At 31.7% G+C, this 18,186-nt stretch overlaps 1 protein-coding gene across 2 annotated transcripts in view; it reads left to right on the forward strand.

Moving 5' to 3' along the window:
• LOC145276827 (bactericidal permeability-increasing protein-like) overlaps positions 1-18,186 on the forward strand; it is a 92,121-nt gene that overhangs the window by 49,958 nt on the left and 23,977 nt on the right. For both annotated transcript variants that reach the window (XM_080128177.1, XM_080128179.1), the window contains exons 9-11: positions 13,306-13,383; positions 14,931-15,098; positions 17,488-17,555. In XM_080128177.1, the coding sequence (XP_079984303.1) occupies positions 13,306-13,383; positions 14,931-15,098; positions 17,488-17,555 (314 nt within the window). The remainder of the gene's footprint in view (positions 1-13,305; positions 13,384-14,930; positions 15,099-17,487; positions 17,556-18,186) is intronic.

Consider the following 18,186-nt stretch of genomic DNA (forward strand, 5'->3'; position numbering starts at 1 on the left):
AATGGTTTTGTGTTTGAGATTAATAGTGAAATAAGAGTAAAAAGTTTAGAGTTATAGTAAATTAATAGCGATTAATTTTGGATTTAAGAATAAGAGTGAATTATTAGTAAATAAGTTTGGAGATGAGAACAATAGTAAATTTGTAGCAAATAATTTTGGATTTGACATTAACAGTGAATAAATAGCAAATAAGTTTTAAGTTGAATAAATAGAAATATTAAATGCAAATAATGTTGCAATTAATCGGACATTAATAGTAAATAAGTATGGAGTTGAGATTAATAATAAATCAATAGCAAATAAATCTGTGTTTGAGATCAATAATTAATATAAAGTAACTAATTAAGTTTGGATTTGAGAAAAATAGAAATTTAATAAAAAATAAGTTATGATGTGAGATTAATAGTGAATTAATAATATACTTGTAGCAAATGATTTTGGGGTTGAGATTAACAATGGATTATTCATAAAATGTTAAAAGAGTTTCGAACAATGGTAAATTTGGTAGCAAATAATTTTTAATTTATATTAATAGTGAATTTAAATTAATAGTAAATTTAAATTAATAGTGAAGTAATTAAGTTTGGTGTTGAGAGTAATTGTAAATTAATAGCAAATTTTTGGGTTTGGGATAGTAAATCATTCGTGAATAAGTTTGGAGTTGAGAACAACAGTAAATTAGAAGCAAATGATTTTGTGTATAAGATTAATAGTTAGTAAATAGTAAATATGATTGGATTTAAGAAAAATAGACCAATAGCAGCAAATAATTTTGGGTTTGAGATTAATAGGTGATTATTAGTAAATAAGTTTGGAGTGTAATACAGTAGTAAATTAGTAGCAGATAATTGTGTTTGAGATTGATTGTGAATTAATAGTAAATAAGTTTGGATTTTAGATTAAAAGTAAATTAGTAGTACATACTTTTGGGTTGAGAATAATAGAAAATTAATAGCGAATAATTTAGGCGTTAGGATTAATAGTGAATTAATAAAAAAAAACACATTTTTGATTTAAGAGTAGCAGATAATGTTTTGTTTTAGATAATTAGTGAATTATTTGTGAATAAGTTTGGAGTTGAGAGCAATAGTAAATTAATAGGAAATAATTGCGGGTTTTTTTCTTAATAGTTAATTAATAGTAAATAATTTTTGAGTTGAAAACAATTGTAAGTTAATAGCAAATAAATTTGGGTTTGAGATTAATAGAAATTAATAGTAACAAATATGGAGTTGAAGATAATAGTAAATTAATAGCAAATAATTTTGAGTTTGAGAATAATAGTGAATAAATCTATCTATTATATCTATACAAGTGAAATTGTCTTTGTGTGTGTGTACATATTTCTCGAAAACTACTTAGTTTGTAGTCTACATACTCGAGATTTGACCTAAGAGGTGTTGAGGTGTGTGAACATCTTTAAAAATTGTTCTGGCCAGAAATTTGGCTGTCAAGTGGTCAAAGTTCAACGATTTGATCTTTGAAAACTCTAGAAACTTCTCTGCCAATTTGGTGCCTAAACACTTTCAATTTTAGATGTAGGTTACCGAAACATTTGTACAGACCGTTTATTAAAATATACATGTGCACATAAAGTTATTAACAGTACGTAGGGGCAACGCAAGCTGAGATACATTACTAGTAAAAACTACAATTAAACTAATCATGGGGAAACGATTAGCCAATAATTACGATAGATTAACTTTAAGAGAAATATCATAACTTTTAACGAATAGTTTTTTTGTATTAGAGCATGTTATTTTCCATCATTGTACTGTTATATCTATTATATCTGAAATGTGTTGTCTGCTAAATTTTCAAAAAGTTTTCTAATCTACTGAGTGCAATCAATATTTTTATATTTTTTATATCTACTACATCAGGAATATTTTAAAGTGGTATTATGACATTACTTGTGAGATATCGATTTAAATAAATGATTTTAATTAAGCTTATATATCTATCTATATATCTATAAAAGCGCATGTGCCTGTGTGTATGTGTATATTTCCCTACGCAATAACTCTGTCGATTTTAAGTCCACAGAGCGAAATTAGATATAGAGGGTACTCAGATTTGGGAAAATCTTTCTAATCCATTTCCGGCCAGACATTTGGCTGTTAAAATGGGAAAGTTAAATTATTTAACCTTTGAGAACTCTACAAAACCTCTCCGCAAATTTTGAGTATAAACAATTGATATTTTAGATATAGGTTTCTTGGACATGGATCTAACTTAGTGACTTGATTTGAGCCTAAACAATAACTGTTAACGGTCATAATAGCGGTAAAATTAAAAAAAAAGATGACCTGTGCGGTCTCTACCAAATTTCTCATACAACTTTTGGTCTAAACATTTGAAATTTTGCAAAAAGGGTATTCAGAGAAAGGGCAAGTTTTTAATCGGTTTAGGTTGAAACTTTTTTGTTACCAATATATATATATATATATATATATATATATATATATATATATATATATATATATATATTTATCTGCATGTTTAAATGTTTGCCTAAAACTTTCCACAGAGGCGACGGATTTTTACAGGATCTGAATCGTTTTGATGATCGACTTTTCCGACAACACATATCGAAAAATTAGCTAAACACATTAATATCTTAACCTGCAACTGGGCACTTTTCTACAAGGGGTCGCTTTTTTCGCCCATATTTTTGAAATTCATCCACTTCTTTCGATTTTCTAGCCTTAATTAAAACCTACGTAACTTCCGGTTCTGCGGTGGACGTAACAGCAAAGACGTCAGCGTTTTTTTCGCATTCTTTTTCTCCTTCGCGGAACGGGTTCCAGCCTGCCTTCCTTCTACCATTTTTTTCTTGCTCAACATACTCATCTAAACACCCGGGCAAAGCGGGGCTTAAATGCTAGTATATCTATAAAAGTTAACGTGTCTGTGTATGTGTGTGTGCCTGTGTGTCCATGTACATTTTCCCTAAGCAATAACTCTGCCAATTTGAAGTCTGCACACTTGAAATTTGATATACACGTACTAAGATTAGAGAAAATCTGTGTAATCCGTTTTTGGCTAGAAATTTGGCTAAGGGGCGAAATTTTTACGATTTGACCTTCGAGAACTCTACCAAACTCCTCCGGAAATTTTCGGTCTAAACGGTTGAAATTTTAGATATAGATTCCGTGGACATGGATCAAACTTAACTTGGTTTCAGCTTAAAGCAATAAATGTTACGGGGTCAGAATAGAGGTAAAATTAAAAAAAAAAATATCGCTTTTTTTTCTCGACGTACACCTTCAAACACCCGGGCAATCCCTGGCTGAAATACTAGCATATCTATATATCTAAAAGTGAAAGTATCTGTCTGTCTATCTTTCTGTCTGTGTACATTTCCCTACGCAATAATTTTAAGTCTACAGACTCCAAATTTGTATAGTGAGGATACTGAGATTTGGGAAAATCGTTGTTATCCGTTTTCGGCCAGAAATTTGGCTGTTAAGGGGGTTAAAGTTCAACGATTTTACTTTTGAGAACTCTACCAAACTCCTCCGCAAATGTTGCGGATAAACAATTGAAATTTTAGGTATATGGTGATTGGACATGGATTATATTTAGTAATTCGATTTGATTCCAAAACAATAAGGGTTAAGGTGTCATAATAGGGGTCAAATTAAAGAAAAATCTGATTTCTGCGGTCTCTACCAAATTACGCAGACACTTTCTGGACTAAACATTTGAAATTTTACTTTAAGCGTATTCAGAGATGGGGGCAATATTTTAATCGGTTTGTATCGAAAATTGGAGCTCCTAATATATAAATGTATCTATGTATGAAGTTGTGAAGCAAGGACGGGGTGGTCGGTGCGGTCCGTCTCGGGCGGCACGTGCCAGAGAGCGACATTTTGAGAGGGCAAAACGATAAATAAAAATAAATGAAAGCTTAGAAAAAATCTGAAATTTTATGCCGACAATGTTGTAAAGCATTGGGACCTGTAGAGATATCTAATCAGAAAAATGTTCGTATTTTATGAACTGCACATGCCAGGGGCGGCGTTTTGAGAGGCAGAAAACAGAAAACAAAAAAATAAATAAAAGCTAACAAAAAATCGGAATATTTTATCGAAAAGCTTTTAAAAAATCGGAAATCTTGGAGGTATTGGAATCGGAAATATGTATCCCTATTTCACTAGCGGCCCATATCAGGTGGCGGCATTACAGAGGTGAAAAACAGAAAATAGAAAAACTAAATAAATAAAAGCTAACAAAATATCTTAAATTTAATACCGAGAAATTTGTAAAAAAATCCGAACTTTTGGGGCTATTGTACTCAGAAAATTGTGTCCCTATTTTACGAGCGGCACATACCAGGGCGGCATTTTGTGATGATAAAAGTAAAACATGGAAAAAATAAATAAAAACTAACAAAATATCTTCATTTTTATACCGAAAATTTGTAAAAAATATTGGAACTTTTGAAGGTATCGTAATGGGAAATATATATCGCTGGGGGGTGACAAAAGAGGTAATCATATGCCAGCGGTGAGGGGCACAACAGGTAATCCTATGCAAGCGGAGGGGGGCAAAACAGGTAATTATATTCCATCGCGGCGGGCACAGGCAATTATATGCTAGAGGGGGGCGGCAAAATCTGATGCTACGTCACTGTATGTATGTGTGTTTTCATGTCTTTCTAAACGTTCGACAGAGGTAGCAGAGTATCACGAGATCCGTATCATTTTAAGCTGGACCCTTCAGGCGACAAATACCGAAAAATTGGCTAAAAGCATGACTTTCCCCACTCTAAACTTGACAGCTTCTTCAGGGAGGGGTCGCTTTTTCGCCGATAATTTCGAAAGTCATCCCCTCTTTTTTATTGTCTAGCCTTAACTAAACCCCACGTCACTTCCGGTTTGGCGGAGGTTGTCACAGCAAAGATGGCATGTTTTCCCCCGTTCTTTTCCTCCTTCACGTTACGGGTTCGAGCCTGCATTCCTACTACCACACACACCTCCAAACATCCCCGCAAAGCCGGCCAACCATACTAGTATATATATATATATATATATATATATATATATATATATATATATATATATATATATATATATATATATACACACACACACACACACATATATATATATAATTAGGTGAGTGTATAAATATACATACATATGTGTATGTATTCGTGTAACGGTGTATATAATAACATATAGACGAGAATTGTCCTGTGAGAAGTCTGGGTAAGTTGTGTTTCTTATCAAAATCAAGGCATGAATCTCATTCTTTGATTTGTTTATATATAGTTTAGCTTCAAAAGTATAGTAGCTCTGGTGATTGTGTCATTGTTTTGTTTATTTACATCTGTAAGAGACTCGGTTTCGCCTAATTTTCAGCATATCTCTTAAAAGCAAAACTTTGATCCTACCAAAGAATAAATGCCAACATCTTTTGTTTTCTCCAACTCAGTTCAGCAGATTCCCCAGATTTCCATCAAACACTAACAGAAATAGAGGTCGGAAAAGAGGCAAATGTATTTTTGTCATTTGCCAGAATACATCGAAGAACCGAATTAAAATATTCAGCCAAAAGTGCCAGAAAGCCAAAACTAAAAGAAAAGAAGAAGTGACACCCAAACTGTCCTCACCAGGAAGCAATACAGAATGATATCAATTTTGACACTTTTGTTGATAAACAAGTCCAATGATTCCAATGACTACGAAAGTAAAAGTAACGAAGAGGAGTAGCAAGAACTGATTCTAAACTCCGTATATAGCTCTGGAGATTTCATATTGCATCAGTATGAAGAAAAAACTCAGCGAGGGTGTACGTTGGTGAAGTCATCGATGACATGGGTATGGAGGGTAGAATAGCAGAAAATCCTTGGGAAGTTCATCCGGATTCAGGTTTACGACATTACATTTCACTTAGCATAATCAAAGCAAAGCTCTCTTGAACACACCAAGAACACTTTTTTATTTCAAAAGTTGTTGGAAAACTTGAACATTTGCTAATTAAACCATTCTGGACCACAGGTTTTGTACTAGTGTGAATGTGTGTTTATATTTCATCATTCATATAAAGATAACTCTATCGCAAAGCTCAGAGCATATTTCACTATATTATCATGTTATGATAAAGCAATGATGTGAATACTGGAAAATAGGTTCCTTGTCAATTTTAGTAATGAGAGCTAAAATAGGCTGTCGTTTTAATGTGATAAATTCTCCCCATATATGTTCAAGTTTCCTGAGTTAACTAGCCAAGTTACACTATACCACGGGTAATTCCCCCTATATTCATGGTATATATGGAATTTTGTTCTCAACTGTTGTTTGCATGCTTACATCAATAAACACTGTCCCATATCATGAAAAAAGGTGTGTTGTTTATATGTGCAAATTTTCAGTTAGATATAACCAATCATCTTAACACTAATGAAAAATATATATAAAAGCAAAATCTTGTGGCCAACTCTTCTCAATCTCCCTTATATATATATATATATATATATATATATATATATATATATATATATATATATATATATATATTTATATATATATATATAAAGAGAGAGAGAGAGAGTAAGAGAGTAAAACAATTCATTATGAATAATTAAAAATCAGTTTCAAAAGGAAAAACAAAATCAACTCGATTGTACGTTCGCTTCGGAAACGATGTTCATTTTATTGAAATTGACAACAAGTATTGACAAGAATTTTACAGAATTGTGTCCTTTAAATCATAATCTCTTCATCAGCAAAATAGGGGGAAGATATAAAAGACACCAACATTAAAATAGCATTTATTAGTGATGAAGGTAGACATTCCTTATTTATCTCTATTATAAAATGTGTTTTAAGTCAGTCAGTCCATCTTTTGGCATGCTGTTATATTTTGTCTCTGAATAAAAATAACATTAAATATGAGTATAACAGCATGCCCACAGATAAACTGACTGAATTTAAAACAAATGTTATAATGGAAAAAATAGGGAATATCTGCCTTACTCACGACTACAATGCGAGTTTTATTTTGGTGTTTTTAACATCTTCCATACCCTATTTCGCTGATGTTGAGAATATGTTTTAAAAGACAAAACTACTGTCAAATTATTATCAATAGTAATTGTAAATTTCAATAAAATAACCACCATTTCCGAAACGATCGTACAATCGTTTTGGTTTTGTTTGTTTTTCCTTTTGAGGCTGATTTTTGATTCACAATAACGGATCGTTATACTCAATATTTATATAGCTCCAGGAAACCTATCCTATTGATCTTATATATATATATATATATATATATATATATATATATATATATATATATATAATTGTTGTCAATTATGACGTGAAGATGTTGATGCAAAGATTTACAAAGAATACATTTGAAATAGTATAACTCATTATCCAAAAGGATTTCGATGCTTACCATCTCTTCAGAGGAATAGATATTAGCAAATAATGAGAATGGTCACACCTTATTTGCTAAAGCCAGTGAGGCATGCGAAATCACAATTAATTTTTTTTTGTTTTTTTTTATAATTTCACGGTAGCACCTTTCTCCAGCCAAGAATTGAACTAAAAACCATTGCGTTGATATTCGGTAGTTCTACCCATTGACCCATGGGAGCAGCGCTCGTAAATGACCTCAACAAAAAATAATCATTAACCGAATACTTTTATAGTGCTCGAGTTGCTTGTTTTAATTTAAAAACAGCGAACCTTGCATTTATAGTTTTTTAAGTAGCTGTCGTTTATTTAGGGCGGAGCTCTACCTATAGACAAGGCTTAAAATATATATAGTCATCAACATACAGTATTATTTCCTTATATCAAAACTCATCAGTGCGACTAGACACATAGCCGTCATATATATACAGTTGGGTGGGTGTGTATATATATATATATATATATATATATGTATATATATATGTATGTCTGTGTGTATGCGTGTGATATGCATGAGTAAATTATTGATTTGTCTCTGTAATTTATGAATATACATTAATTATTTTTGAAATATATATTCTCTGCAATCCGAGAATTAATCCAGCGAAATTAAATTGTGTTACACAGCTTACGATTTGGAGAGTGTGCTTTCGTAAACCCCTACCAGTTTCTTATTTTTTAATAATCACATATAAAGATATTATTCATATACACGAATATGATTGGTCAACATAAAATATTAAATCATATAAAGTTTCATATTTCTATAAAGCCAAAATGGCGCTTGTGCGTGTCAAATGTATATGTACTTGGTAACCCGATAAATAATATAGCTTTTTATCAGTAATAAACCCCGTATCTTACGCAACATAAATGTTGGAAAATAATATATGCTTGTTGGTTTAACAATAGTAAATTTACATCCCAAATGATAACTGAACTTTTAAATGTAAATATTATGCAATAGTTAAAGTTTATTCCGGACCAATTTCGCTGGTATATGTGCATTTATCAAGTTATAAACGTATATATATATATATATATATATATATATATATATATATATATATATATATATATATATATATATATTCCCGGTGGAGAACCCAAGGGACGAAAGATTCTACATAGGGAGTACCCAAATGACTTTCAAAAATAGATTCTATGGACATACACGCTCGATGAGTAATCAAACATATGAAAAGGACACTTCTTTATCGTTATATTACTGGAAATTAGTTAGAGAAAATAAAACACCTAGTATAGAATGGAAGATTATTAGGAGGGCCAATACTTGCCACTCATTGAACTCACCATGTCCATTATGCTTATCAGAAAACCTTGAGATAACTAGGTTTAAAGACAGAGAAAAATTATTAAATATTAAAAAAACTGCTATATCCTGCAAACATTTCAGAATACACGCACTTAAAGAACTTTAAATTAGTAGACTAGAACAACTATAAGTGCAACTAACCCCCATCAAATAACCCCCCCACAAAGAGGATAAGTAAGGTCGCAACTATGATCATACCCGTATTGGTTACGCAAGTCGCTTAATATTCTACTTCATCGAGCAGTTATGGTATTACTAACCGAAATAAGTACCTGTATGAAGGTATATTTGAACCAAACGAGTAATAGATTGTTTTTGAGTGAACCTCGTAATAATGTATGCATATGGATATTTTTGGGTGTGTGCATGTATGGATATAAGATCTTTATATACCCGGGTAGGAAAATTAATTTATAAAAAAAAAAAAAAAATGAAGAAATATTTAGATGAAAGACAGTAAGGAATGAAGGGTGAATGAAAGAAAAGGGGATAAAGAAATTAGGGTGAATAACAAAGATGAAGGTAAGTACTACAATATATAAGCTTGTATACTCGGTTTGTATAACCTAAATACTCTAATTTCTGTCATGTGTCATTATATATTATTATTGTATCGTGATACATCTTATGTATATCTGCCTTACCATCGAAAGAGTGTTTGATAATATGAGGATAGGCCTATAAACTTTATGCTGAATTCAATATAAATTTTTACGTAGTGTACATTTTTACGGAAAAAAACCTACAACTTAGGAAAATGTAACAAGCGGGTGGGGCCATGAAATATAACTATGCGTGTGGAGTGTGATAGAAAAAGGGATTTTATATAGTAATTGATTTCATGTCTGTTTCTACTTTAGATGTATCATTTGGTGGCAGGGTACAGGTATATGTCTATATTTGTGTGAGTATGTATGTATAAGTGTATTTTATGTATGCATGTATGTGTGTATATTTATATATATGTGTATCTATATATTTGTGTGTATGTTTGTATATGGATGTATTTCTGTGTGTATTGTATGTAGATGTATGTATATGCATATATATTTCTGAACTATTGGAATAAGCTGCCTCGTATATGATTGTTGTAGCAATATAGATTACAAGAATGTATGGATGTCCGAATGTTGTTTATATATATGTTATATGTGTAGGTATGTGTGTATGTATATATGCATATATATATATATGTATATATATGTATGTGTATATGTGTTTATATATATATATATATATATATATATATATATATATATATAGATATATATACACCCGTCTGGGGTGTGGTAGCATACTATTGCATATACGAAGGGGTTACCACGCTACAGAAGTAAAGAAAAATGCTATTATTTGTCTCTGTATGTCTGTAATGTGTGTGTGTATATATGCGCGGGGGTAGCAAAGTGTAGACATTTATAAGTATATTGATATATGTATATAGGTACATGTGGGGTTTAGATAACTTTCGTGTTTTATATTTATTCATATTTTGTTTGTTTATTTGTTTTAATTTTATTTTATTTTTATTTAATTTTATTTATTTTTTGTTTTGTTTTATTTACCTTAATGTAATTTTAACTCTATTCCTGCGTAGTTTCAGAGTTATTGTCTAGTTTCAGTACGTGTGCTTTGAATAAAATAAAAGCGTACAGCATGGATTCGCTTTTAAATATATGTATTAATATGTGTGTGTGTGTGTGTGTGGCGGTGTCTGTGTATGTGTGTGATGTATGTGTGTTGCATGTATGTGTGGATGGATGTAGATTAAAAGGCACCGGTCAGTACTTAGTTGACCATAGATAAGGTTCTTAACTTACAGACTCCAAGACAAGAACACTAAATTCTCAAGTACCTTATGCCATAAAAAAACAAAAGTTAGGTTGGATGGGGGAACGGGAAATGAAAAAGATGTTTATTATCTTCAAAGACTTCAGTCATCCTTTTACCGTTTTTTATGACTCCCACCCAGGTTGCATTATAACTTGATAAACGAAATAGGAAAATGTATTTGGTGGAAATATCACTTTCGACGGTAAGTCTTTGCCTGAAGACGTAATCCCCCAACGTGGGTGATTACAGAAACATGTATGCACATATGTAGCCATTAATGTTTTTATAAATAAAATTAATATACCTGCTCTGTTCACTATTTTGGTAGACACATGTTGTTTCATTCGATGTACTTCTAGGAAGCTAAACTCTACTGGCTATATATATATATATATATATATATAGTTTAATTACGAAATATGTATATTTTTTATTTTTCTAATGGTCTATTTTCTGTGTAAATCGAAACTATGCATATAGATTCCATATGTAGTTCGAAGTTGACCGGTGTATTTTCTTTTGTCTTTCCAAGTAGATATCATCAGGAAGGATTCGTGAAAACTTTTCAGAGCTTGTAGAGTGTTTGTATATATCAACAGTGATTTTGTGCAAGGATGTGGATTCTCCATATGGCAGTAAGAAATGCTCAGTATAGAAGTCAGTGCAGGGTCAAATAAGAAGAGGAGACTTGTGACTAGCATTTGAGTGTGGTTTCACTGTTATTTTACCTTTTAATATATGTAGCTTCAAGTATTTATATATTAATATATATAATTGTATATATATGAATATGTATATTTATATGAATATATATATATATATATATATATAATTATTTTTTGCTACAATAATTACATAATTACATAACCTAGTGTTTCATCCTTTCGGAATTCTTCAGTGCAGGCTGTCACGATTAACACCAGTCGAAGGATTCGAACTCGGCAACACGAGGTATCTCTGGCTCGATCAGCGAAACCGTGTCCATTCGGGTACCATTAACCGTGTGAAATAACGTTGAATTTAAATATTTTTAATTTTAAATGAAGTCAGACAGTGATCTAATCGTTATACGATGATCTATGCATAAGAGCTAAATTGATCGACGTTAATTCAACTGAAAGTACTCATCGATAAGAAACGAATTTCTTAAGGGGCTGTCATAATAATTTTTTACTATAATAATTTAATACCTACAGACACTAGTATATCATCCTTTCGGGAATCTTCACACACACACTCACACACAAATATATATATATATATATATATATATATATATATATATATATGAGCAAACAGTTTATAAAACATTTTAAAAACACTTTGAAAAAGAGTTAATATATTTAATCTTAAAAGGAAACACGTTATAAGTGGATAGTCCTTAATCTGCGGAGATTACTTTCCTTCTAATCAGAGGGTAGAAATTAGCAAAATGCGGGATCGGATTTTGCATGCAAAAGTATTTGATGAAAAAAACAAGTAAGCCAAAGATCTTACTTGATAACAAAAATGTGAAACAGAGGGAATATGTTGAAGAAAAAGGTGAATGGATAGTCTGGTGAAAGATAAATAATCCAATGACGGTAAAATCCAAAAATATAATTTCAACAAAGTTAATTAAATTCCCATTTGCACAAGTAAAATCCAAGGAAATCCTGTTATTGGGAGATGGTCCAAAATAATCCAAAGGCCGAAATCCATCGGATAATTCACAAATATGTACAAGGGAAAAGGGGAAAATTTTCAATAATATTAATAAAAGAAAAAATAAGATGTGCCTTTATCACTGCTGTCGAGGAATAAATATATATAAGAAGGATCAGGGAAGAAAAAGGGGGGAATCATGGAAGAAGAAGGCGGGAAAATCTATTGGTTATAGAATTAAATATAAAATAGAAAAACAAATGTAAAAATAACCCAGACAGGAAATGTTAAAAGGCGCGAAAAAATTATAGAGCAAAATGTGCAGTGTATTACTGATGAAGATATCAGCAAGAGTTGTTAAAAGACACTAAATGGAAAACAAATAAATAAATAAATTAATAAATAGAAAATAAATAATAAATGAACAATAAATAAATAAAAATAAAATATAATATATAAAAATAAAAATTATTCAAGGGGAGTGGATGGCCGGTATCTGCAAATTCAAGAAAAAGTAAGAAAGTAAGTAAGTAAATGCATATAGTTAAATATAAGTAAATATACAAATAAGATATAACAGTGTGGGTAGATTGATATATTAGATAGATAGGAATATTTAAAGACTAAAACAGAAATTGCGGATAAAAACCGGCCAAACAAAGAAAAAAATAAAAAAATAAAGGATTATTAAAATATAAAGTATTAAGAAAGTATGTAGAAAAAACGATAAAGTTAAAGAAAAAATTATATATCTATCTAAAAGATAAAAGTAATAACTGTGTAATTTCAAATGTGCCATAATTAAATTTGGACTTATGTTTACAGAAAAAGATAAGTTCATTTTTAGAATTCATTATATTGTTACTTTGAGGTGAAGTAATTATAGTTATAACTTCGGTTGTGCAGAAGCGACGTGACTTAGAGCCTGGAGTATATGATTTTATGATTGTCCATTTGATTGAGAAGGGGGTATTATTAAAGTTAAGTTTCATATTTTATATATATATATATATATATAACTACATATATAGACAAGCAAATGTCTTCATACTTCTTTTGCAGTTTAAAAAAGAGGAACAACAAAAAATGTTTCGAACTTATTGCCCCGAATCCTTTTGTGTTGGTACTTTTTACCCACCAGTAAGTATACGCCTTTTCTTTACGATTTCTACAATTGATTCGAATTCATACTCGCTAATTGCATATAAAATATAATATTCGATGTTTACCTCATGATAATGATGTTATCATATTAATATTCTAACAGTCAAACTTGTTGCAGAGGACTGGAAATGGTGCAGGTGACAATCGCCCAGGCAACTAATAAAGTACACAGAAGGCAAGAATGTGACGGCAATAGCAAGGAAGGATGACAAACGCAGATGGTTATTTAAATACACTGTATATCCTGTTTTATTTCCACCAGGAACTAAAATCTTAAAACAACGGCATTTGATTCAGAAACAGCCGACGCGAGAACGGATTCCCGCATAGATAAGATTCTTAGGTTCACGAAAAATGGATTGGTAACTAAATGCCAATTGGCACTGAAGGAGGTACCTGAACGTCAGTGAGCACTGGAGCAAGCAGCAAGGAACGCTGTAGTTCCTGGAGTAAATTGTAGGCATTATTGAGGAAAGTTCGCGACTGTATGAGTGAGCTGGAATCGCGTAATGCTTAAGATGTCAGCTGGATAGTCGGTGAAGTAAGGTGAATCTGCTGTAGTCGCTGCGGGAGTAAGCTGGAGTGGCAGGACGCCATAGGAGTGAAGGGGAGCTGCAGCAGGAGTCGCTGGATATGAGCCAATGTAAAAGCAGGGTCAGGAATTTAGGGGCTAGAATGGCAGCTTGTGAGGTGGAGAAAACTAATGCAAATAGCAGTGCTCATTTGGTTCTGACGTGCCTGGTCACCACGGCGACCTCGCCCACTTGACGAGGATCATGTCAAGATAAGTATTCTTCAAACATTCGAACTGAACTGGAGATTCGCTGTAAATGTATTATGGAGAGACTTTGGTGATGCAGGATCTACGACGACTGATTATATTGCTAAACAATGAATGGCTAGTTTCACACCATATTACTTTCAGTTAAATAATCCTTTAGTGTTCATAACATTTATTTGTTTTCATCTAAGTTCGATATAATAATCTTTTGTTTCTGTTTTGGTAATGAAACTGTTTGTGTTTTCACTTTGTTTTTTTCTTAAGGGTTCTTGCTATTCTTAGCACGCATGGTCGAGATATTTCCTAGATTGTCATTTGTTTGCTCCGATCGAATTGTAGACAAAAACCCAATAAAATGGGATTGCGACAAACTTACGTTGTGATATTTTACATAAAGCAACTAACACTGAGTGACATTTTAAGGTTGCCAACGTGCTGTATTTGTGTTTGGGATGTGAGCTACTAATATAGTTTTTCAATAAAATATTTTCTTTACTCTTATCTTATTAAAACAATATTTATCTATCTGCACGTTTTAAAAATACTTTTCCCCTCACACACTTGACGTAATTTCTTTGGTCTTTTCTGGTTTTGAAAATTCTGTTTTTTTTCTTATATTCTTTAATTCCTTTTCTCTAAGCATTTATTGCTAGAGGAGTGCTAGGTATTTTCATTATAACAGGCACACACGTTTTCCACATACAACTTTGTTGTCTTAATACTTTTTTTATTTATTTTGCAGATCGAGGAGGACCATCCAAATGGAACGGTTGAAATTACCTTTAGCACGTCTACACAGCCTACTATTCAATTCGAACCAAATTTGATTCATCTGGGAGCTAATATTACGTTAAATTTCAACGTTCTCACATCAAATGGCAAAAGCGTCAATTTCCTTTCAAGTAATTTGGTATGTTTTTTTTAGTTTAATTCACACTCACAATCAAAGATCTTTAGAAAAATGTCCTTATTTTTATCTCTAAATATGTTGTCCTACCACAGCCATGCAGAAGTCAGCGAGACGAATTCTACACGTTCCAGAGATTCGTGATTTCACTGACCATAACTGGCTCATGCGTACATACATAAACCTTACATAATCTTTCCAATTTCCATTTCATAAAAAATAATGCCCCCCGCCAAAGTCAGTCAATTCTTGCTTTTACATAGCCATAATAAGTGTTCATGTATTTACGCAGACACACTTTGTTTTTGTTTTGTTTTTTGTTTTTTTCAATTTGGCTGTTTTATTTGTGAAAATCTTGTTATATTTATCAATTTGGACTCTATAAGTAGTTTTCTGAAAGATTTTACTTCAAATATTTTGTAGTGTCTGTCAACTAAATTAAGGTCAGCTACTAGACCGGTTTACCCTTCCAGAAACTTTAAAACAAAATATAATGTTCAAATTACAAAATAAAACGAAACAATCAAATGATTTGATAGACCGAAAAAATGTTGACACTTTGATTTCCTCTTTTTATTTGTCACTTATTCGTCTGTAATTTTAGGCGACTATAAGCTATTAGATGTTTAAATAATAGATCATACTATTCGACTACTGTGACACCTACTTTTTGGCCACTTTATTCGTAATGCTGTCACTAACATTTAGATTTTTCCTTTTAAATATTTCGCGTATATTTACGGCACTTATCAGAGATGGCATGTTTAACTTTTACAATACTAAAATAGACATACAAATATCTTTGCGTAATCTTGCCAAGCTAATCAAAAACTTTTATTCCAGTAAAGCAACTGGCCTTGATAGCATTCCAATTATAGCTCTGAAAAGCTTCAATAAGAACTAGCACCCATATTTACAAAGCTATTTAAGCGTTGTGCTAAGGAGAATTGCTTCCAAACATCCTTGAAAACCTCATCATTATCCCTGTATTTAAGTATTCTGGCGGTCTGTCATCTTCCCCTTAATACAGACGAATTAGTTTCCTGGGCATCATGAGTACGTTGCTGGAATCTGCGTTAAATAGAGAAGTAGTCACTCACCTCAGCAAAAATAATCTTCTTAGTGACATGCGATATGGTTTCCGTTCTGATAGATCAACAACAGATGTGCTAACAGTTATATCTCATAGAATAAGTTAATCTCTTGACGGACGCTACCTTTCTAGAGCAATTGCTCTTTATATATTAAAGGCCTTATTTTCATAGCAAAACTTTCACGGGAAACACTCGTTAGACAAACCCACTATCAATAATTTCCTACACTCTTTATCTGTGCCTAAACCTAAATGTAGATTCCATGAAAAAAACTTATTCATGAGAACTGCACGCCCGTGGCACTCTCTTCCGTTTGCCTGCTTTCCAGCTGATTATAATTAGATTGTCTTCAAGTCCAACGTAAACAGGTGCTTGATGAACCGCTCCCCTACGTAATCCAATTTACAAAATTTCCACTACTTATGTTTACTACGCTATAATTATATACCTAATGTATACCCATTTACTCTGATCCTCGAGTGGCCTCCGGGCCCTGATAAGTATTGACTCGATTGTAACAAAAAATAAGAAAAAGTGTATCCACCTTACTAACAGAAAAAGGAAACTTATAACGTCTAGAGGCACCTATAACAAAGGATGTGGCACAAAATATGTATCCGATTTATTAGTCCATAATTCTTACAAATTCCCAACCATTGCAGTAATTTAAAATACTGCCTTTAATTTCTGTTTAAATCTAAAAATTTTGCCTCTGCCCGATGATAATCGCCGGAAAATATTATGACAAATTTAAAAAGCAAATGCGTAAAGGCTACAGGAACCATTGTTCAGGTATGCCGTAATATTTTCCAGTTGTTTCTTTTCCTCGATACATAATGTTTACCGCAGAATAAATGCACTGGTTAATAATTTATTTTTACTTACATATTTTATTTTCATTATACATTACATGCAAACGGTGACAACTACCATTTAATAAATCACACTACCATACTTTGACATGTTAGACGAAAGCATATAATGATCACAGCACATAAACTAATCCCTACGCAAAGAAGGGTTTATAGATACTAATGCTGTTACTTCGGCACGGTACATTCATTTTACTGAGCCGGCAGTTACTTCTATTAATAACCTTGTTTAATTGTTTGTTTGTTTTTTGTAATTAGTTGGAGGCATACTTCCCACGGATAACGCCTGTACAAGGCTCTTGCTAGTTTACATAATAAAGTTGGACACTAAATGCATTTTAATACACTTATTAATTAACAAAATCATTTTATCATGCCTTATTAGTATATCCTAACAGTTTTTCATTGATTTTCTTTATTTCAAAGACATTCTTTTCTGAATTGAAAACACAAATTACGGGCTTAAATATATTATTTACGGTCAGCAACACAACGTAAGTATATTCATTCAACTCTTTCTCCATGGAACGGACATATATATATATATATATATATATATATATATATATATATATATATATATATATATATATATATATATATATATATATTATTTTTATTACCGTTTTATCTGTTTGGTTACATAGGTTTTGGATGTTGGACCATGTTTATGATCCAACAACTTCGTCAGACCTTACAGAAAATGTATCGTCTGACGAGGCTGTTGGATCCTAAACATGGCCCAATCCGAAACATATGTAACCAAACAGATAAAACGTAATAAAACATAACACACACATCTGCTCCGCAATAGTATTGAACACTCTCTTCAGGTGTTTACTAATTACCAGTTTTACTATATATATATATATATATATATATATATATATATATATATATATATATATATACAGTCCTGATCAAAATCATAAGACAACTTAAGGAAGTAAGCGTTGATGCATATTATCGAATTTTTAATCAAACAAATGGTTGAAACCTTTGCCAAAAGGGAAAATATGATGGAAAAAAATGAAATCTGCTTCATTCGGAACCTTAACCCTGAGCTAATAATTATTTTTTAAAAAGCAAACATTTTCACCTGGTCAAAATGATAAGACAACTGAT

This window comes from Euprymna scolopes, chromosome 5 (assembly GCF_053919585.1).
Source record: "Euprymna scolopes isolate OS-2025 chromosome 5, ASM5391958v1, whole genome shotgun sequence".
Taxonomy (NCBI): domain Eukaryota; kingdom Metazoa; phylum Mollusca; class Cephalopoda; order Sepiida; family Sepiolidae; genus Euprymna; species Euprymna scolopes.